General features: G+C 40.5%; 1 protein-coding gene across 2 annotated transcripts; it reads right to left on the bottom strand.

Moving 5' to 3' along the window:
- Nucleotides 1-1,013: 1,013 nt before the first annotated feature.
- Nucleotides 1,014-18,700, bottom strand: ercc6 (excision repair cross-complementation group 6). 2 transcript variants are annotated; one of them, XM_078273099.1, is made up of 22 exons: nt 18,609-18,700; nt 17,839-18,050; nt 17,477-17,705; nt 16,893-17,013; nt 16,659-16,773; nt 14,280-14,994; nt 12,714-12,845; nt 11,909-12,067; nt 10,844-10,979; nt 10,419-10,589; nt 9,970-10,146; nt 7,459-7,575; nt 6,949-7,044; nt 5,959-6,177; nt 5,375-5,485; nt 4,758-4,877; nt 4,451-4,545; nt 3,798-3,943; nt 2,414-3,013; nt 2,143-2,311; nt 1,970-2,057; nt 1,014-1,866 (listed from the first exon to the last, which is right to left on the bottom strand). In XM_078273099.1, exons 2-22 carry the CDS (start codon nt 18,038-18,040, stop codon nt 1,417-1,419), a joined length of 4,368 nt encoding a protein of 1,455 aa, XP_078129225.1. In that variant the 5' UTR covers nt 18,041-18,050; nt 18,609-18,700; the 3' UTR covers nt 1,014-1,416. The 2 variants fall into 2 exon arrangements, with proteins under 2 accessions (XP_078129225.1, XP_078129226.1); XM_078273100.1 differs by having other exon boundaries at nt 14,280-14,991.
- Between the last annotated feature and the right edge of the window lie 3,696 nt (nt 18,701-22,396).

The following is a 22,396-nucleotide window of genomic DNA, read 5'->3' as shown; positions in this document are numbered from 1 at the left end:
GCGTTTATGTTATTAAAGGGGGAATATAATGATATTTTAGTTATTAAATGCGCGTAATTAATTTATGCACCACTGAAAATAAAGTTGTTATTATGACCTCGGCGAGGTGCGTGGAGAAAATTGAAATCAAATAACGGTTGATAACTTTATCCCAATATTTGGTCTAGACAACTCTGACAAGAGTGCAGGCCTGAAGTGTGTGTGTGTGTGTGTGTGTGTGTGTGTCTGCTTCCTGTCAGCGGCTTCCTCTCCATCCTCTGATGATTGCTTAAGTGACTAAACGAAAGTACACTCTCATCTTCGTTGGTTAGAAACAATTTTACAAGTTAACTTTACCTATGTCTAGTGGATTTTGAGTCCCATTTTTACATGATTTCTATAGTTATCAACCGGACTTCATTTCAGGACCTTGGTCAGCACCACACCTCCACAAGTAAAACTCCGTGATGGTCTTGCTGGGACACGGATCTTAAATCAGATTACATTTTGATTAATCAAATTAAAAAGAAACTTATCTACCTCCATTATTGCAATAAATACGATCATTTACCACAAACATGTCAAATTTCTGCTCAGCAACCTGTATTTACGGGCTGATCATCTACTTTGAAATAAAAGAATTGTTTACATCGTTTCGAACTAATAGTCTAGACTAATAGGTCTTCCTTTACTCTAATCCTGTTCAAACAATTAAAACTGGAAAAAACAGCAGTTACAGAGGTTTATTACATACAATAAATGCAAGCCAGTGCATTACTAGCCTTTTATTTTTTATAAAACATGACACCTAAATTACTCTGCTTTTTGCCCATCTTTCCACAAAAAATTGGAGGTAGGTCATTTTAATATTACTGAAGTCCCCCCCCCCCCACCCACACACACTATATTTGCACAGTTTAAGAAGTCAGTCATTACAAAAGCTATGGTGATTTAGTCATATTTACAAAATGACACACTACTCCCCTATTATATTTCATAGAATACTATTACAAAAGATGACACAAGTGAGGCTGTTAAATCTACAAGGAATTACTCAATGTATTACAGTTTTAACTCTCAGGCAAATATAAAACAAGTGAATTCAAGTATAACCAGGAACAACAAAGAACAGAAGCAATTGTAATAAGGTGTGAACAAGCACAAATCTCAAACCAACTCACATTGTAACAGATTTTACCCGTAAAGACATAGTTAACGGATAATGAACTGATAATAATATGAGTAAATGTCTTTCCTATAATATGGTCCTTCCATGACAAACCCATTTCAATCTATTGTGATTTTGTTGTTGTTAGACATCTCAATTTGACAGAACATAAAAAAGATATTCTAGGCTTGAACTCTACAGACATATAGCTGTACTCAGTACTCAAATATGCATCACAGGTCAGTCTTTTCTCTGCTTCTGTGCTTCACTCAGCGGAAGCACTCCTTCAGTCTCCATATGCCCTCCTGACCAGAAGTCCTCTGGAAGTCACAGATGCTCCTGAGCAGCTCTCTGAAGACAGGCGCCTGTTTCTCGGTCAATCTTGGTTTGAAGTACTCCAGCACTTCCTGGGTGGAGGCCTGTCCGTCCACATTCGCCTGGAAGGCTATAAAGTTGCGAACATCCACCAACAGCTCGTCATGCTCAGTGGGCGGAGGTGGGGGGGAGCTCATTCCTGGAGCTCCGGAGCCATCCTCCTCTTCTTCTGCTTCTTCTCTTTGGCTGGAGGGCATGCTGAGGTAATTCCGGGCTTTCATCTTGGCCAGCAGGGAGGAGGAGGAGAGTGGGGCGGAGATTGAGTCACTTTCTGCACCCTCCCCACTGAAATGAGCTCCTGAACCAGGCTTCTTTGACACAGACCTCTTCACAATAACAGCATCCTAAAAGAGAGAAACGGATGCATTCACACAACATGGCCTCACAAATGCAAAATAACTGCCAATAGCTATACAGTGTATCTTTTCATAATAACAGTGCTGTTACCTTGCATTTGCTCGGAGTGGGGACAGATTTAACAGAAGGTGCAACCAGGAGAGAATTATTCTTTTGTCCAAACCGTTTCCTGAGACAGCTAACAAGGGAAAAACTAAGATGTTTATTTGACATGAGATTAGTGGAGCCCTAAACAACCCGTGAGTCAGTGTGAGACTGTATACCTTGCAGGTGGAGGAGGGGGTCTGTTGAAGGACAGCCTGCACTGCTGGCGAGAAACCTTAAGCGCTTTCAGGGCATCTTTGGCCACCCTGTTGGCTTCTGCTTCCACAAGAACATAGTCAGGGTTGGAGGACTCCATGATGCTGTCATGCTGCATCACACTGTGGATACCTGAAGAAGAAAAGAGTCAACAAAGAAGCTTACTGTTTTGCCAGACTTACTAAATGAACCATGATTGATATGGCTGATGGGGGTTGTGCACAAAAAGCCTACCAGATTTCTTGAAGAGCTTTGCCAAGACGTAATCGTCTGATTTCTTCTCTGTCTCATTGTCTTCACTCTCCGCTTTCTTAAAAGTCTTTTTCTTCACCAAGTGAGAGATGCGGTGGCCTTCAAACCGAGAACCCTTGGAGTGTTTATGCTTCTTATGTTTACGTTTGCCCGAGTCAGCTGAGTCGCAGTGCTTCCTCTTTTCCCTGTGTTTCTGTGGGCTAGTCAGGACAGAGTCTATGTCTCTGTGTTGGTAAGAGCTGGATGAGTTCGAGTTTCTAACTGCTGGCTTGGCTGCGTCCCAGTCTCTGTTATTTTTTCTTGTACACTGTGCATTTGCTGTAATATTTGGCTCGACATCCTGGCCATTTTGGTTGGTGCTTTGACTGTCTGTCGGGCCGTTTGGTTTACCCGGAGAGTTTTTACTGCACGGAGTGTTTCCATCTCTTAATGCAGGAACGTTTGTAGCAGAGTGTCTGCTGCCTGCACCAGCTTCATTCAGGTTTGCTGAGGAGTGGTTCTGTATAGGACTGCCATGGGTTACCGTGTGTGATGGCCTTGGCCTCTGAGGCTTCTTGGGTGCCTTGACATCAGAACCAGTACCTGTAGGACAATCAAAACAAAACCTATTAGGGGAATTCTTCCAAACGTTTTTTTTTTTTTTTTGGAATCTCAGTGGATGTACATAATACAGCACAACAAATCCATCATTTCCCAATGTTATATAGAAAAGAATAAAATAAAATGAACCAAAAGATAAGTAAAAAAAAAAAACATGAATTAAAAAAATGAAAATAAAAAAACATAAGTGAATGAATAAGTAAACAGCGTTTGCACTAACCAAGGTAAAGCATAAAGTAAATAAACTACTAATAAAATAACAGATGAATTAATTAATAAATAAATAAAAAATAATATGAAAGTAAGTCAGGCTGAATATATGTACTTCTAGAAAAGATTGCCAACCTAAATAAAATGAACAGTTAACATTTGAGTAGCTTCAACAAGCTCTTGGGGGAGGTGCGGTGTAAATTATCTCGAGTCAAGTTAATTCTGGTCTGAGTCTGGATAATGATTCAAGTATTTAAAATGTATCCAGTTCAAGTCTTACAGTAAAAGTAAGTTTCTCCATTACATAAATATCATGAATGACATCGAAACAATCCTCAGCCTTGGGTACATCTGTTGTCAACCACTTTCTTGTAAGGGCTTTCTTACTAGCTATCAACATAAAATTAAACATATACTTATTTCTTCTAAACCAAAAGAAATTCAGATGATATTATTATTATTATTATTATAATAATAATAATAATAATAATAATAATAATAAGATAAAATGTTTCTCAGGGAAGAACATAATGGAAAAATACAAAATTCTGCAGACCTGCAAATATGGCACTGGTCTCTGTTCCCTGACCTCCATCAGGGTCAGACAGAGTGAAGAGCTCATAGATGTCGTTAGACTTGAAGAAGCGCCTTTGTTTGGGGTCCTTCAGAACGCGGTTGGTCAGAAACTGTTTGAAGATTTGCCTGAATTACAACAGATAAAATACAGAATTAGATACTTGTGTGTAATTTGTTATTTTACCTCAGCAGGCAACCTTGATCATCTGTCACCACAGAGTAGTTTGGCTGATGGATGAGAAAATTAGTTAACTGCACTACTGCAGGTATCAAAATAGAATCCCTGCAGATCTTTCAACTTGCTTTTTGAAAGCACTTTACAGACCCAAACCAAACTGAGCAACAGTTTAGGAGTCCTAGATTGGCCATTTAATAATGCAGGAAAGCTTTTCAATTACTGAGAACTGGGAAAGTGCAAGTAGTAATACAGCAGTGATGTGAGCAATTAGTCATTTCATTACCAATATTCACGAATGTGTGTAGTCAATAGAAAGATAACTAAAATACAAGACTGCATTAGAAAAAGAACAAAGGCCAGTGCAGGATTTTTTTCAAAACCTTGTTTTAATCAAGTTCTGTGATTGAATATCACATACGGCCAAACATAAAAAGAAAAATTGCACTCTGACTGACCTGTGGTAGATTTTCTCCTCGATGGTCCCTGCAGTCAGCAGTCTGTAGACCGTCACCTGCTGCTTCTGACCAATCCTCCATGCTCGCTCCCGTGCCTATGAACAACACAATTCATTCAAATTAATTGTTAATGTAAATTATTTGAAACACACAGTCAAGTTTGTTTTAGCCTTAAAATAAAGAAGGAAAAGCATGCACTAGAAATGTAGGTAATACAAGTACATAAGTAGAATAATAAAAATCCATTAGAAATACTGCACCTAGTTAAGGTTTTATTTGAATTATTGAGTGTGTGCATCTGTCGAACCTGTGTGTCGGTACTGGGGTTCCAGTCTGGGTCATAGATGATGACTCTGTTGGCTCCAGTCAGATTGACTCCCAGACCTCCGACTTTAGTGGTCAACAAAAAGATAAAAATGGATTTGTCCTGCAAGAAAAAATGTCAGCGATTAATGAACATCATGTCAAGTTTTATACTCCTTTCGATCATCACTTTGGTATATAATCAAATAAATAAATTACATTAATAATTCAATTACATTTTATTGTAAGACAACAATACACTGTTCTCTAACATTAAACCCTATTTAAAGATAATCAAATAGCTTAATCTAAACTTGGCTTTTGGTAACTTGATTCTCCCTACAGAGAAGAAAAAAAGTCAGACTTTGCATCAGATATGACTCAAACTCCATAATACTGGTACGTTTTGCCATGCATTTTAACAGAATAAGAGGGTTTGATAATTAAAAAAATCTTTCTACTAAAGACAGAGACAATAAGGTACGTCCAGTTTGAACAACAGATTGTCATCAATAAGTGTTTCCACCTCAGTGTGTGCTGGGTTCCACTGAAGCATTTTATCCCTCAGGGCGGGATTTTCATGGGAAACACTTAGAGCCATTAGGGATAAATAATCCTTACCTCGTTGTAGCGAGCGATGAGGGGCTGTCGGGAAGCTATCGGGGTAGTGCCGTCCATTTTAAAGTATGAGTAGTTATTCTCAGTCACAAATACCTCCAAGATGTTCAACATCTGGAGAGAAGGAAGACGATAAAGACAGCAGAGAGACAGTGAGAAAAGGAAGACAGGGAGAGAAACAGAGAGGAAAAGAGGGGCTGAGGTTTGGATAATCTCTAAAAGGATTAGAGCAGATTAATATTACATGGACAGAGATACCGACAGGGAGGGTCTCAGGTTTCCTCTGAGGTATAATCTCATTGGTATTGACTGCAACAGCTGGGGCCTCGCGCACATACACTTTCTCTCTCCCACACACAATTGTACAGGCATGGGTTGTAGGTAGCCAGGCGCAAATACAGAGAAGTGGCAGGACAATTTAAGACATCATTTAATTTGACGCGGGGAAGAAATTACATGTCTTGCCTATGTAAAACTCCATGCAAAAAGTGCATTATTACAAACAATTCTAAAAAAGTATTATTATATATTAAGTGCAATTTTAGCCAACTGATTGAATCAGAAAGTCAGAGCAACGTGTTCCTAACCTGTCGTGACTGAGTGAAGAGCAGGACTCTGTGGCCCTGCTTGAACCAGAGTCGCAGCAGTGACTCAACCACTATCAGCTTGCCTGAGCGTTTCCAAAAGCCAAAGTGTTCCTCCTTAGTTAGCTGGTCTTCAGGGATTCCCCTTAAGATCCGGGGGCCGCCCGAGAAAAGGTCCGGGTGGTTACAGATTTTACGTAATGCTATCAAACCTGAGAATACCTAAACAGCACAAAAAAAGAAACACAGTTTTTGTGTTTCCTTTATGAACACAGAATTGGTGGCAGGTTACAAAACTGGTAGAAAAAAAGCTTGGAAGATTTCACAGCATTTTACAGCATTGCACCGTTAAAAAAATAAAACACATTTACTTTAGTCTACAGGAATTAGTTACATAATTTATTTACAAACAAAAAGTCCATGTTTCTTGATGAAGGCACAATGGTCACTGCATTAGTAATGGTGGTTAATGGACTGAGAATGACCACTGAATATGTCTATAACAGCGCGCGCGTGTGTGTGTGTGTGTGTGTGTGTGTACACTTTGCTGTGGTCAGCCCCTGGCTCTCCAACCACGTCCATTTGGTCAGTGGTGATAAATGGTTGAGTCTCTCTCTCCAGGGTCTAGCTAATGTGAGAAGACCAACTACACAGCTCCCCTAAAAGAGAGCGTGTTAAAGAATACAAAAGTCAAGCTATTAGGTGTTTAACAAAATTTAGATTGCAAAAATCTTCAAAACATGTTGTTCTTTAAGTGTACAAGACTGCATAAAAATACACACAAAAGGGCTGTGAGTGAGAGAAGTGTACTGATATTCATTAGTTAGGAGGTTAAATAATGAATGGGGCAAGTCTTGTTCCTGGACGCCTTCTCCTTGCCCGAGAGTTTTGCTCTTCTTGTCCTTATAATGCAGCGTGGATCAACACAAAGAGCCCAAATGGACGAAGCATGAAACAAACAGAGATCGGTTTAACTATGAAAGTGAGGCTTACCTGCATGTCCCCGTTAAGTATCTGGTAGACCTCTTTGGAATCTAAGAAACTCTGATACACCTGCCGCTGGTCCTCTGTTAATCTGCAAAACAGAACCTACACACACACACACACACACACACACACACACACACAAGTGTGTAATAAGCAGTGAGCATCCGCTTTAAAACCGCTTGATGAAGTGCATTGTGTGAAAAGAGAAATTAGAGGGAAGCAACGTGTTTTTGGAGCCACTGCTGTCCCGAGGGACTGACTTAATGAGCTGAAGAGGACTGAGGAGTCAACCATCATCAACTGCATTGGACAGACCAGGGACCAGCCACCTTAATGAATACCTGCTCATTTTACTTTACTAGGACTTTATTAGCTGGCTTCACCTGACAAGGGCCATGCACATTCATCAAATACTCCTTAGACGGCACATACAGTCACATCCAATCAGATAAACACCTCCCCAGTTACGAGAACCAACACACAACAGGGTCAAATGTCTTAGAGTATGAAGAATACCTGTTCATTTTTGTCAGGTAAGGAGAGGTTGGCCTTAACGTCTGCCTTCATTCTTCTGAGCAGGTAAGGATTTATGGTGTCCCTCAGCACACATGCACACTTAAATGCCGTCTGGACCTGAAAAACAACACAAACAAACAAACAGCTTTAAAACAACATTCTGTTCAGTATGTCAAAACACCCACATCAGCACCCACACCTGTCAGTGTCCTGAGGCATGATTGTCGTTTAGCCCCTCCTCTGCCCTCTCTCATCACCTCCCTCATGTTGCTGTCCCTCTCAGCAGCCCAAGCCATTAAACATTGATCAGAGTGCCGTCAGTCTCGAGGGACGGAGCCCTCTTCTTTCATCAGTACTACCAGCCAGCTCCATTGTAAACAGAAGGGGAGCTTGAGAAACACTCTGTCCCACCCCACTAAAAGCTCTACTGCAAATGCACTGCTACCCCTCATCCAGAGTCAGTGCTAAAGGCCAGTTAGCCTTTTAAACATTAACTCAATGGGGGTTCGCAGAGGGATCAAAGTCACCCTTGGCAAAGCTAGAGGGGACAATAATATGGTAGGATTTAGGGCTCAATAAAGGTCAGAGTGGAAAAGAGGGCAGTAGATTATCCAGTGATCTCTACACAAGCTGCTGAGTGGATTCACATGGGACTGCAAACGCATGCTTGAGTAATGGATCCCGCATCCATGTTCATCCAGCACCACCCCATCCACATACAGTTTTACATACATTTAGTTAATATACAGTACATGAACATCAGTCGAGGACCTGTTTTGCTGCTCTGAGAATTTCGAGAAGAGGATAAGGCAGCAGCGCTTAGCCCTCTCTGACCATTTAATAACATTAATAATTAGTAAAGGTTTTTATTATCGACAGCGGAAGAAGCATCAATAGCAAGCTTAAATAATTAAATCCATACAGTCAGTGGGTTATTAACGATTGAGCACTAATGACAAAGGGCTACAATTTAGCTCACTGGCTCTCCACTTTAGCCTCTCCCTCTCTCTCACACACTAGGGATGTACTGAAGTTCCTTTGCATGGACCTACATTATCCTGCACTGCACTTAATGACTCTGTTGCTCCACTAGCTCTCCTTCTGACTTTCTTCCATCTTGCTCTGCAAAATTGTGTCTGTACACGCAGGTGTGTGTGACTTTTGTTGTCAAGTGACACTTTAGCCCTTCATCGCTCCTTCCCTATGTTACGGTTATAGGTAACTTATACCTCTTTCACACCACTGACCAGGGTTGCGCCAGGGTTGTCTGATCAGGGTCAACCTTCTTTTGGAAATTCAAACCAAGCCAGTCAACATGGGTATATCCCTGGTCATGACAATTCAGAAATCACCTGGGTCACAACCGGGAGCAATGCATAACAATGACCTTAAGTGCTAGAAATGGCCGGGGCTTTACACGTCATTTTCAGTGAACAGCTAACTTGTCACATACTCCAGTCCAGCTGTATACAACAAGAACTAATTGTTTTGTAGCTACTTGAATTTGTCATTGTACAGTAGGGAGAGAGAAATAAAGGTTATTTTGTGTTACGTTCTAAAGCACAAATAAATAACCATCAAACACTTAGATGATTTTGTGCAGACTGATTTCTCCTCCTCTGCATATTTATTGCAGCAGCTGGACAAGGAAGTAGGTTACTCTACTATCGATTTATGACCAGTTTAAGACGATGGGAGAACATTTCTCTTCGTTTGATTTCATTAAAAACAAAGTTGGGGTTTGCTGTAGGCTTCACTACTCATTTTTTTTAAAAGACAGAGAGAAAAAAAAGAGAGATTCGCAGCAGCAGCAGCAAACTGCAGGCTGGAGCGAGACAAAATCTATGTTGCTCTCGTTGTGTGCGGCAACCGGTGACGACTGCCCCATTCTCATTTCCAACCAATCACATAATTTGGCCCGCCCCGGCTGTTAGCGACCCAGGTTGTGTGTCAATGTGCAATTCACATTGAAATCGACCCTAGTCTACCCTGATTCAACACACCTGGCAACCTGGGTCGCGAAGCCGAGTAGATCGAGGAGGGTTAATCCATTCAAACACACAGTCAACCTTGATATAACCCTGGTTGAGCCATTGGTGTGAAAGGGGTATTACAGGGTTGCTTGATATTTCACTATGTATGGCTGTAGGTATGCTATTCATCCTTTTTCTTCTATTCCCATAAGCTTTAGTCCGCTTTTTACGTTATCCTATTCATATTTTGAAAGTAACCTTGTTAAATTACTTTGTTTTAATTTTAAATAAAAACTGTCAATTTAAATCAAATTGTACACTCCAAAATATAAAGATAAAGCACAATGACAGTTATGCTCAGTCCTTACACCTAGTTTCTGCTTTCTCTTATCTTCTGAAAATGTGGACGAAGTCTCAAATGGGGTGACATTTCTTGATGGATTTATTGTACTACTAGCCTTTGAAGTTCAAAAGAAAGGAAGACTAAAGAGCCGAATTTAAACAAATCCTAATTGTGCATTTGTGTGTATACCAGTACCTGTACAGGTGAGGCATTGCTGTATCCTCCCATGGTGATCGGCACAGAGAACTGCTCCATAAAGACAGGCAATGTCCCCAGTTTGCCGGGGAAGACGAAGTCAAACAGAGACCACAACTCCTTCAAATTGTTCTGCATGGGAGACCCTGACAGGATGAACCTGTGGGGAGTGCGAAACTAGAGAGAGGGAAGAGAGAATGTATGTTATTCCTTAAGATCAATGTGATGTCCTAACACGTTTGAAGTTGCTCTACAAGAATGAATGGAAGTAAATAAATAGCTTATTCTAGGTAGGAACGTGGAAAGGGATCATCTAGATAACCGACAGACTTTTTTAACTGAGCAAAGTTTAAATGTATTCACAAGTAAAAGTTGTTACTACTGTATGGTTTCAAATGTTGTGGTTAGAATGTGTGTGTTCATGAATGTGTCTGTGTTTGAAACAATACCTGTTTGCAGGCAGTGGTAACTCCGGCATTTGGATTCCTGATCTTATGGCCCTCATCCAGGATAACGTAGTGCCAATCGAAGCGCTGCAAGGTGTCTTGCATATTCCTCACAGCTGAATATGAGGTTATCAGGATACCATGACATGATGCTATCTCTGGAATAAGCTTCTCCTGCAACAGAGGGAAAAAAAAACACAGATCAGTGCAGGTTTTCATCAGTGCAATTACTAACCATCTCCGGTAGCTTGAGTGTCAAAGTAGGGCATCTACTTTATTGTGGTTTGAGGAAGGAGAAGTGAAGAGGGGAGAAGGTTAGGAGATAATGCTGCATCAACAGACCTCTAGTGCCCCCCAGAGGTAGAAAGACCCCGTAGAAAACTTTCTAACTAAATTATTAAAATCAATTACACGGGAACACTGATTACCTTGTTGCTCGTGAACGAGCCAGTTTCATGTAGAACAGCCACTCGGAAAGGAGGCCACCAGGTGTGAAACTCCATTACCCACTGGTGCATGACTGTAGCTGGGCACACGATGACCGTCGGACCCAAACCAACATACCTACAACCAAACACATGGTACAGAGCTGTTTAATCACAAACCTGCGATTAAGATAGGTAATAAGGGAACTTGAGGTTCATTTAACTTTGGATAACCTCAGCAAATTGCATTAGCAAATTACAGTCATCATTTCTATAACAAATTATAGAAAGTAAAGGCTTTTTCCCAATAAGTGAAAATGAGCTTTGCTTGCATGTACAATGTGGGATGCATAAGGGAAATAGAGGAAGCTGAGTGTCCAGGTACAATAATGCAGCAGAATGATCTTACTACAAAGTCTAGCCCCATTGCTTCACACACACTCTGTGAATGAATCTACGAAGGTGCATGTACACATGCTCAGCTCCTCTGAAGATTTACAAGTGCTTTGACACACACACACACACACACACACACACACACACACACACACACACACACAAATGAGCTGGTATGAACCTCTGCCTGGTGGAAGCTATTGATACTTGGCCATAATTGAGTTTGCAAGCAATCAATTTGTGGGCGTCTATAGTAGACAGAGTATTGACCATCAGTGAAGCTCCACCTTCTAAATGCATGGCTGTTGTTTGTGCAGTAAAACAAGATGATCGCCACCACAGCGTCATGTTTTCCATGGTTGATTTGTTGTCCCACACCTGCTCCACCCCCAGTTCATCGGTCCAAAATTCATTTTAAGTGTTCATGAAGACACTTACTCTACGCTAACACACTACTCAAACACACACACACACACACACAACCAGAGTGTCAGTGTTTTCTCTGATGTCTGCAGTAAGAAAGTGAAGAGTCTGATAATTGAAACATGTTTAATAATTCAGATGAACACTCTCAAGCAGAAATCCCCCTAATCAAATATTGATACCATACAGACACAAAGTCTCTGGCCACAGTTTGTTTGTGCGTGAGTGTGTGTGTGTGTGTGTGTGTACCTGTAGTTCGATCCTCTGGTCCTCAGTTTGCTGTAGCTCAGTCCAGCCAGAAAGCAGATGACCTGGATGGTTTTACCCAATCCCATCTCGTCTCCCAGGATGCCTCCTGCCTGCTGACAGTGGAGTTCCCACATCCACCGCACACCAGTCTGCTGATACCTGATAATGTGATATACACATATGCAAAACATTACAACACCAGTGAATCAGAGCAACTATGGACATCCAAGTCCACACATGACAGGTTGGCCAGGTAGTCGTACCATATTTTAAATTAAATCTAATTCAATTACATGCTTGCCATTAAAGTGTTAAATTACCCAATCCCTACCAGCTAGAGAAATTATTTACTCGTACTTGCAAGCCAAAAGTAAATTAACATAAGTGATTAATATAGTATTATATTAAATCCATGCCAAATAGCAAGTTCTGAAAAGATACAATCACAACTAAGGGTTGGCTTGGCAAAGCAATATTTATCGACTAAGCTAAAGTCAAAGTTGCCACAGTTATTAAAAGTGTTTAAAAACAACAGATTGACAAAATCACTTACCAATGAATACTAGTGACCTATTAGCAGTAAGTGAACCAAGTTTATGGTGTCTTGATCAAATACTCTTTGGTTAATCTTTACAAAGGTTCAAAATGTTGTTAGAAGCAGTAGGGTTTGTTGTAGATATTTTTATACACCAATTGTTTTAGAGCTATTATTCAAATGCTATCACTTCTTTAGTAGGCATTTATAAACATTTGTAACAGTGTGTAGATATTTGAGTTAACTCAACGTTTCACATTGAACACTTACTTGTAAAGTTTTTTCCACAAGAAACCAGGTACTTTGAAGCCTTCGTCAAATTCTTCATCACTGTCATCTGTTAGCACCTCGCCGCTTTCTCTCTTTACCTCCCTGTCTCGAAGACGTTGTCGCTTCCATCTCCTAGTAAGAGAATGAGTACATATTAATGAAGCACATCTAGTGGTAAAATGCATTTCTCTATTATTTACTGTGAAGATCTTAGGGGGGCTTCAGCCAATATAAGTGAACACAGACAACTCGCTGAGCTAGAAGTCAAAGAACAAAGACTTTAAACGGATAGTTGACTGGTCACTGGTAGCTTCAGTGTTGCTTGACAATATTTTAGACTAAACTTTGAGTGATTGATATTGTGTTTATACATCCAAAATTAAAATAATTTGGTAATCCAAGCTCGAAAAAGAGTGAGACATTTCAAGTTCATTTAGTTTCATGTCGGATTTCTCTGTCTATAGGCATTAGCCCTATCCAGGGTGTACCCCGCCACCCTATGCATACTGGGATAGGTCCAGCTACACACAACCCTAAACAGGGTAAGCAGTTGCAACTCTTGCCGTCACTGATTTATTTCATTAAGACTTGCCTACACAAGTGTATGGATAGCAAATGTTTTAAGTTGTGGGTATTTCCCTTGAGCGGTGGAACATCTACAGCAAAAAGGGAAATGTAAAGGAGAACAATTTTAATGGTGCAGGAGAGAGGGCAGTTAGAGGCACAGTCGTCGCGCAGCAAATGAAGATTGATACAGACAATTAGTAGTGCGAGTTCCCCAGAAAGGTGTGAGGTGGAGAGGATAAGAATCCATCTTCATTTGGGCCTGGTCCTGTCACCAGGCCACGAAACTGGTCCTTTAGCTGGGCCTTTGAGACCACACTCTCTAATTAAGTCAAGACTAAGCATTGGTTCAGTTAATTACACTTCTCTGCCCCCACTCCACCCAACTACAAATACCACCCGCTCTAATATCATTCCTCATATAAGATAGCCTCACCATCCATTGCCATGTCTATGCTGTTGAATTGACATTCAATCACTATAGTGTAAAAAAAAAAAAAAGGGCACATGCCAACACAATTTATTTGACAGCTATAAATATGAAATCTCATTAGGGCTGCTCTTCCATTAATTTGAGCATTAGAGTGAGTGAGTGTATAGAACCATGTGCAGTAGGATAATTAGGCCAGTGTGAGAGCATAGAGAGAAGAAGAGCAGGGAGTGAATTTGCTTAGTCAAGAAACAGCTGCCAATCTCATCTGGGATTAACTCTCCTTCTGCACTATGGAGCCAGCAGAAAGCAACTGCTTTTCTCCTTAACTAAAGGGAATAACAATAGAACATTTGCGCCACTGCCATTGCAAATGTCATGCAAAGTTAAAGGCTCATTTTGGTGTTTGTGGAGCATGTCATTTACAGGCGTGGATGTATGATGAAAACTTTTCACACCTTTGCATCCAACCATCTAACATCTACAATTCAGAAACTGAACACATTATAAAACTAGGGGCCACAAAGATCAGTCATTTATCCAAGTTTATAGCAGCAGGTTTATGATCATACCTTATTCTCTGTTTGTAGCACTCCACATCTCCATCATCTTTGTTTTTTTTGTCTTTACCCTTCACATCCACCTCTTCATCTGAACTCTCAGGGCAGTATTCTTCATCACTTTCCTCTTTTTTCTTTACTTTCTTTCTCCCTTTTCCTTCACTTTTTTTCTTGTACGGTTTCAACTCATACTCTTCTTCATCATCCTCCCCAAAGCCCTCCTCAATGGCTTCTCTTTCCTCTTGGTCAGGATCTATGCCTTCATCACTAGGCAGGTATTCTGACCCCTCACTGTCTGTTTCCTCTCCCTCAGTGTGATGCTTCCTCTTTGGTTTAGGGAGCTGTGGCTCAGCCTTAGGCCGAGCCTTAGGATGGGCTTTCAAAGCCGTTATCTGGAGCTTTCGTATGCGCTTCCTCATTTTTTTGTCCTTGGAAGAGGTAACAATTCTGTTGTTTCTTCCCTTGGCCTCACCAGGGCTGAGTCCATAGCTCCTCTTCTTCTTTAGAAGAGGGACTCTCTTCCTCTCAGTAGCCATCTTGGCCTGGTCCGCCAAGTATAGGTCAAAGGCAGAGTTCTCGACAAGCATCACTTTTCGAGGCTCCTTTTTTTCCTCCTTCTGCGGGATTCGTGTTCCAAAAGGAGTCATGTGACCCTTCCGGATAAGCTCCTCCCACTCTGTCTCCTGAGCAGGCATCAGCATGCTGCCCAGTGTGGACGGCCCAGCTTCTGGTACAACACACACATCAGGCAGGGTTAGATACAGAAATGTTGAGTATCAGTTCTTAAAAGCTTCTCCTGTGGAGGTTTTTTTAGTAGCACTATGGAGTAATGTTTTGATTAGCATTATAGCTATTATATCGATATCGTGATATGAGACTAGATATTGTCTTAGATTTTGGATATCATAATATTGTAATATGGCTTAAGTGTTTCTTTTCCTGGTTTTAAAGGCTGCATTACAGTAAAGTGATGTCATTTTCTGAACTTACCAGACTGTAACTGTTCTATTATTTGCCTTTACCCACTTAGTCATTATATCCACATTCCTGATGATTTATTAAAAAGCTCATTGTATAAATATTTTGTGAAAGCACTAATAGTCAACACTACAATATCGTTGCGGTATCGATGTCGAGGTATTTGGTCACAAATATTGTGATATTTGATTTTCTCCATATCTCCCAGCCCTAATTAGCATGCCCCTGTTTTGTTTGCTACGCGTGCACACATATGATGACAAATATACGTGCAAGCAGGTTTTAAAATACTTTTTTTTAAATCTGTTTGTTCTCTGTGAGAAAGAGAATGCATTGAACACAATTGTTAGACCTCAAGGATGCACACAATACATTTGGGTGATAAACACTGAATGTAAACATAACCTTTTTGGTTTACAAGAAAACGTCACAGTGCACCTTTAGGCTATGTGCGCAGATACATTTACATGGATTTGTTCAAGGTGATAACAAACAAAGAAATGAACTTGTGTTCAGACATTTTTCAAGGGAAGGTTAAATCAGCAGTGAATCACATTTGGTTACAACTTTTAAATATGTCTTATAGCCATCTCTGTTATGTCTCTGTGATGTGATGATGTTTTTTTTATATGGTTCATGTTCAACTCTACCAAAACACAGCATAATGTGTAAACAGAATTGGTTATGTATTGCTGTGTCCTTTTCTGAGAACATTGAAAAAGTGTTGACAGCTGTTTGGAAGGATGTTGTGTTGTATATCATGGTTATGTTGGATTTTCACAATAGATGTATTGGTTTTCACTTCCACACACCCATCAAACAGGAGCAAGCAGATCTCAAAGGCTATTTCAAACATATAAACATATAAACTGGAGACAAAACATTTCAACACTAAATGTAACGCAGGTGTCACAATGAAAACACCAGCGGAAAGTTCAATGTGAAAATGTTTTGGTCAAATGTGTGCCATTTTTCTTATTACAGTGCACATCTTTTAAAACCTTTGACATATATTATGGTGGGTGTGTCAGGGTGATATGCGCTGAAGATGTAACATATATGAACATCTACAGCCATCACTGCACCGTACAGTGTATTTTTAACCACCCGTTATTTATTCAAGCCTTTGCTTGCAATCTTCTCTGACAATTCCTTAAACATGGAATACCACAGAATAGCCTTCTTGGCAACCATAACTGCAACTGCTATTAATGCTTTGCATTGTTCCTGTTTTTGCTTTGTTTTCTTACACTTTGGGCAGAGCTAAACATGACCCTGGTTTCACATTATCTATAGCAAGCAGGGAGGACTTTTTTGCCTTATGTGACTCAGTATTGATTGCCCTCATTAATGAGTTTTCAATGCTTTTAGTTAATACATTGAAAAGCAACCACAGGTTAAAAGACACCTCACCTTCCTCTTCATCATCCTCTGCCAAAAGCTCAGCTTCCACCCTTTCGGTGTCCTCTCCTCCCAAAATGGCCTGAAGTCGCTTCTGTTTGGCTTTGACTTTCTTCAGCTGTTTCTCCTGAATTAAAAAGGTGTTTTAATCTTCATGACAGTCACTATCAATATTATGTTAATGTAACATTTATGATGTAAATCATACAATTTAAATTTCAGGATTTGCCATATTTAGTATTTTACCTTATTTTCTTTCTGTCGTTTGACAGATTCAATCTTCCTACTGATATCTTTGCTGGAGGCAGCATAAGGAGACAGCTGCTCAATAATCTTATTGATTTGTTTCAGAGACGCTGTGACGGACCTGAAACATACAATTTTATAAAAACAGAGGAAGATTTATCAGCCCTTTAAAGGTTTGTTGTTATTCTGAAATCAAAAAGACATATGTGAAAATAATGGAGAAATTTACTGCAGTTATGAATGAATTTTTTCGTCATCAGAGCTTACTTAGTGATGAATTTACATCTGATCAGGGGTCAAAAATACTGCTGTTAATAAGTCTTGGAGAAAACTGAATGATAATTATGCTTTTACCAGTGCTAGTAAACAGTATGATCTTTCATTTAAAAACAATAGAAAAAACATTATCTTAACATTTCACCAAGCACAAAGTTATATGATACTGGTATCGGTACAAATTATGAAGACTTAGATTGAAGGACTTTCACAGAAACACTTCAACACAATACAAATATTTTGCCTAGAGGAAAACTCAGGAAAACCATCTCAGATTTCTATATTTTATTGCAGTTATTGTCCTTTACCTGACATCATCGAGCACAGAGTGGTATTCTTTCTCAGCCTCAGCTTTAGCAGTAGCCTGACTGGCCTCCTGGATTGCCTCGTCCACTTGACGAAGGACACCTTGCTCAAGGACGTCCTGGTCATACACAGCAACACCAAGGCCCTGGAGTTCATCTGCTCCAGAACTGGCCGATGCTGCTTGAATTCGCTGTCGGTCAATCTGCAGCAAAGCTCCAGACCTCTTACCACCTGTACCACACCACAGACGGCAAAACATGGAAGCATGAGATAGCCATGGGTGACTCTTTGAGGTTAACACAGATCAAAACTATTCATTATGTTCTTCCCTACTCTCTTGTGGTGCGAGAGTTGCATAGCTCACCGTTGTTACCCTCCCCAGGTCCAGTGTTGGCAGGATAGGCTGCAGCAACCTCGGAGCCCTGACTGTTTTCAGGTAAAGAGCAGATTGCTGATCCCCCTGTCGCCCCATCCTCCTCTGTCCCTCCCGGTGTAAGGGCAGTACTGGCAGGGCTGGATAAAGAGGAGGGCACTTGGTCCTCTGAACCGTCTAACGTCACAGGCATAGTGATGTAGCTGCAAACGGAGTCAGTCAAGTGTGTCATTCATGTGTCAAACAGACGATGTAACGTTAAGTCTCGTCTAAGCCCTGGTTTTACTTCAATACAAGTTATACTGTAAACTTAATATAACTATTAATTTTACATCCGAAGAGGACACTTTAACTGTGAACTTAATTAACCAGGTAATTAACGTTAACATTAACAGTAACGTTAGATAGAGCAACGTTAACGTTAAGCGTAGAAGAGGAAAATAAACATTTCTACTAACGTTACCTGCTCTAGCCAAATAATATAATACAAGAAGTTAGGCAGACCGTTATTACATTTACATAAAAGTTGAGTTAAAAAGTCTTTCATAAATGTCCATTGTTTACATGGCTAGGCTAGCATGCTAAACTAGCAGTGAGCCGAACATCATCAGCTGTATCGGCGACCAGCAGCAAGTCGGTTTGAATTAAACTAACGTACCAACAAATACAGAGTCATACAACAACGTTTATACGTTGTCGGTGTGGACTAGCTAGTTGGGTGCAATTAGAGCGTCGAAGCGACAATGACAGAAATTACTTACAAAACCTGCAGTTACACAACATCACTGGCTTGGTTTATGTCATGTATAGTATTGCTACTAGTCAAGTGCTCGTTTCCGGTGCCAGAGAAGGCATTGTGCTCTCTGTTCAATGATTAACTTGTTGGACAGCGCCCTCTGTTGGTACACAGCTGCACAGGGCTCTAGTCCTCTAGATGGCGCCACTAAACAACTCATTTTAGTTAGAGAATGGAGGAACTCACTGAACCACCCCCATTCCAATAAAAATGTTGTGGACCACATTTTGCCATGTAACCCATTGTGTTTGTGTTTTGCATAATCGGCCTGGTTAGATGTAGCCTATGTGTTGAAGAGGAAGCAAGAGAGGTTGGGAGTTTTTCTGTTGCAATCAGGGTGCAGTCAAACCAGACCTTGCATAATGGAAAGGATCTAAAGCCACTTCAAAGCTCCAAACTTCTATTCCTCAGCAAAGCATCAGTCCCTTTTTAATGGAGTTTCCTTCAAACAATTGAAAAAACCATACACTTCGTGGATGTCAAAACATGAGCACAAACTTCTCAGAGGAAGTTTGTTTCCAGTATCTTGCCAAAATAAACGAAAGACTTAATTAAAAAATCTTCTCCGCCTTGCATTGAGGTGCCTGAGCAAAGGCCAGCAATCTTTCCAAACAGTGTTATTTGTGTAAAAAGATATCTATGTAGGGATAGATATTGCTGTCACCATTGGCTCAGAAAGTGTAGAAAGATGGAGACACTGGTCGATTTTATTTGCTAAATGTGGGTCACCTTCAGTAAACCTCTCCAGAGACACTGGAGGGGATTTGAATTTACAGTAAGAAATACTGAACCAAAAGGAAAGTGTGTCACAGTAAGAAGTAGGCCTTTACTTGTAGTTTAAAATTGGTAAAAAAAAAAAAAATGTGCAGAGCTCTGATCAGGTAGCTAACAGACACAATGTTTTCTTTGTTGGTTTTCATCTGGTGAGTTAATATAAGGGCCCACAGACAGGAGTCAGAATAAGTAAAATAAACATTTAAGGTGTTGATTAATCACCTATGGTGGGAAATAAACTGATACATTCACATGATGTTGTGACTGCAAGGTTGAGCTGCAGAGAGGAATGTAAACCTTGTGTCTGTCTTCGCCCTCCATCTTTTGTTTATTCAGGCAATACTTGACAACTTTTATCACAGAGGAGAAGGAGATAATATGTATGTATATGGCTGTGTTTTCTGCACATCATAATTTAAGGAAAGTTAGTTGAAAGATCACACCAAGCTCACAGGATTTAGTGGGTGGCAAAGCTGTCTATCTTAACTTTGTGTGTGTGTGTGTGTGTGTGTGTGTGTGTGTGTGTGTGTGTGTGTGTGTGTGTGTGTGTGTGTGTGTGTGTGTGTGTGTGTGTGTGTGTGTGTGTGTGTGTGTGTGTGTGTGTGCGTATGTGACGAATCTTGCTTCTGTGTATGTATGGGGGAAGTAGATTTATAGGGTGTAGGAGGGTAGATTGCAAATCCCAGAGGGTGTGGTGGTGTGATGGTAACATTGCTGCTCTGTGCTGCTTAGCATCCTGACAGTAGAACAACAAGTGAAGCACGATTTAAAGAGAGAACATTATGTGTTTAGTTAACATGTGCAAAGCATGGGGGGCTTGCTTTTCAGAGACTTTTAGAGTTATGGTTCGACAACATGCTGAGTGTTTATGTGCATAAAGGGGTAAGTGAGGTAACACAAGACACTATAGCACACTTTCACAGGTGCCACGTGCTACGTAATCTTCTTTGTGTGGTGACAGAGTTTGAAGTTGTATTTCATCCGTTATCAACTTGCTACAATAAAGGGAGTCTGTATGGCCTTTATCAGATGCCTGGAACCTGACGAATGTCTCGAGGATGAAATCATTTTGCAAAGTTATTGTGAGAGAGAAGGAATTTTTCTTACATTCATAGTAAACTACATGGTTGTGGCTTTTTGTCTTAGGTGAACCAGTTACTTGTTAGGTCTAGGATCTTACTCAAAACATGACTTGTCTTGCTTCTGCATTGGTTTATATGAAACTGTTTTGGGAGGTTCTTCTCTGATAGATTTTAATGTGGACAGGCTCTACTCTGACCTTGTTAACTGCGTTGTTGAATTTAGCTTAGACCTTATCCTTGCAAAGATTTTTTTTTTTTGCTGAAAAGCTTTTGTGTTTGTGGGTTTGTGCCCCAGTAAAAAAAAGTGAAATATGAGAATTATATGTGGTAATTTCCCCCCTCAAAATTTAGACAAACAATTATTTTCAAAGTAGTTGAACTGGATTTGATATTTTTGTGTCTCCAACTCCACAAAGAATTCGACAGCTGAAGGGCATTTTATTTCTCTCACACTTCACACACAAGTGCATTAGGTTGTTATCAAGCCTCAATGAAGGTATTTACACATCCCAAAATTATCATCAATACATGAATTTGTAGAAAATGATATACATATATACAGAACAAGAGATACTGTACATCACGCTTCCATAAGTCACAGTACATGCACACACATTGTTAAATCGTTGCTTTTCTACAGGTGAAGTCTGCAATTTTGCACAGTTGGTTGGAACACTTGGTTTTTATTTTGGGTTGAGTGAAAGCCTCTGGGCTTAACTGGGAAGAGCCGAGAACCATGGTGTTTTCTTAAGCCGCAGACTGGTTAATAAATCAACATAAGTAAAGCATCATTGTGTCTATATTAATGCATATTTAAACCATGTTGAACTTTACACGTGTGTGGTCATAGTGACAGTGCTAATGTCTCCCATGTGTTCCCCTGTCCCAGATAGTATGTGTGTGTGTGTGTGTGTGTGTGTGTGTGTGTGTGTGTGTGTGTGTGTGTGTGTGTGTGTGTGTCTGATAGTAATTACAGGGGTGGCCTGGGTTCTCATCCGGGTGCATCAGACCTCTGCCATGCTACAGTATGCCTGTGCATCTGCATGTGATTTCACTCAGCAGCAAGTGTGTGTTTATGCACGTTTGTGCGCACATAACCACACAGCAACCGTTCACTACTGTGTTTCCTATAAACATCTTGACAAACATGAGCTTCGGAGGTGGACCGTCCAAAATGTTGAGCTCAAGGAAATGAGTTTGAATCTTTATCCTCCTGTAAAAGATTTTAAAGCAATTCCTAAAGTGCACAGGAAAAACCTGCATGCAAACTAGTTCTGACCAGGACCAAACACATTTTCACATAATGTCTACCTCCTCCAGGTCAGGTTGGGTCAACACATTACTGGGAGTTCACACAGAATTGTGTATTTAGCAGACCTCAAACATAGCTGGAACAAACCATACCAGACAGAATCAGGACAAGGCTTGTGTGCTACATTGACACGTCAAATGAAACCCCCAGAACCGCAATGTGGATTCAGTTTACTGTATATGCACATGCATGTTTGCATGTGTTTGTGTGTGTGTGTGTGTGTGTGTGTGTGTGTGTGTGTGTGTGTGTGTGTGTGTGTGTGTGTGTGTGTGTGTGTGTGTGTTTGTGTGTCAGTGTGTGAGAGCTAGCTTGGGTATGCATTGCTTTCCAGTGATAAATATAGTCTTTTCTCAGATGTGGCTTGGAGGACTCCAGCCAGTGAGAGCTGTATAGACCACAACAATGGGATCAGGACTGTTTTGGTGATATATAGTGGCAGCAGTGCCTTGACACAGAGCATGGCCTGAAACTGAAGCTGACACAAGCAGAAAGAATACAGTGCAACAGATGTAGAAATGTCTAAATTGGTGACTTTACATCCTAAATATTTTTTTCACTTTTCATGGGCCTGTTTAGTGTTGGTTC

The sequence above is a fragment of the Sander vitreus genome, chromosome 17 (genome assembly GCF_031162955.1).
Source record: "Sander vitreus isolate 19-12246 chromosome 17, sanVit1, whole genome shotgun sequence".
In the NCBI taxonomy this organism is placed as follows: domain Eukaryota; kingdom Metazoa; phylum Chordata; class Actinopteri; order Perciformes; family Percidae; genus Sander; species Sander vitreus.
This window is presented reverse-complemented; position numbering and strand designations above follow the sequence as displayed.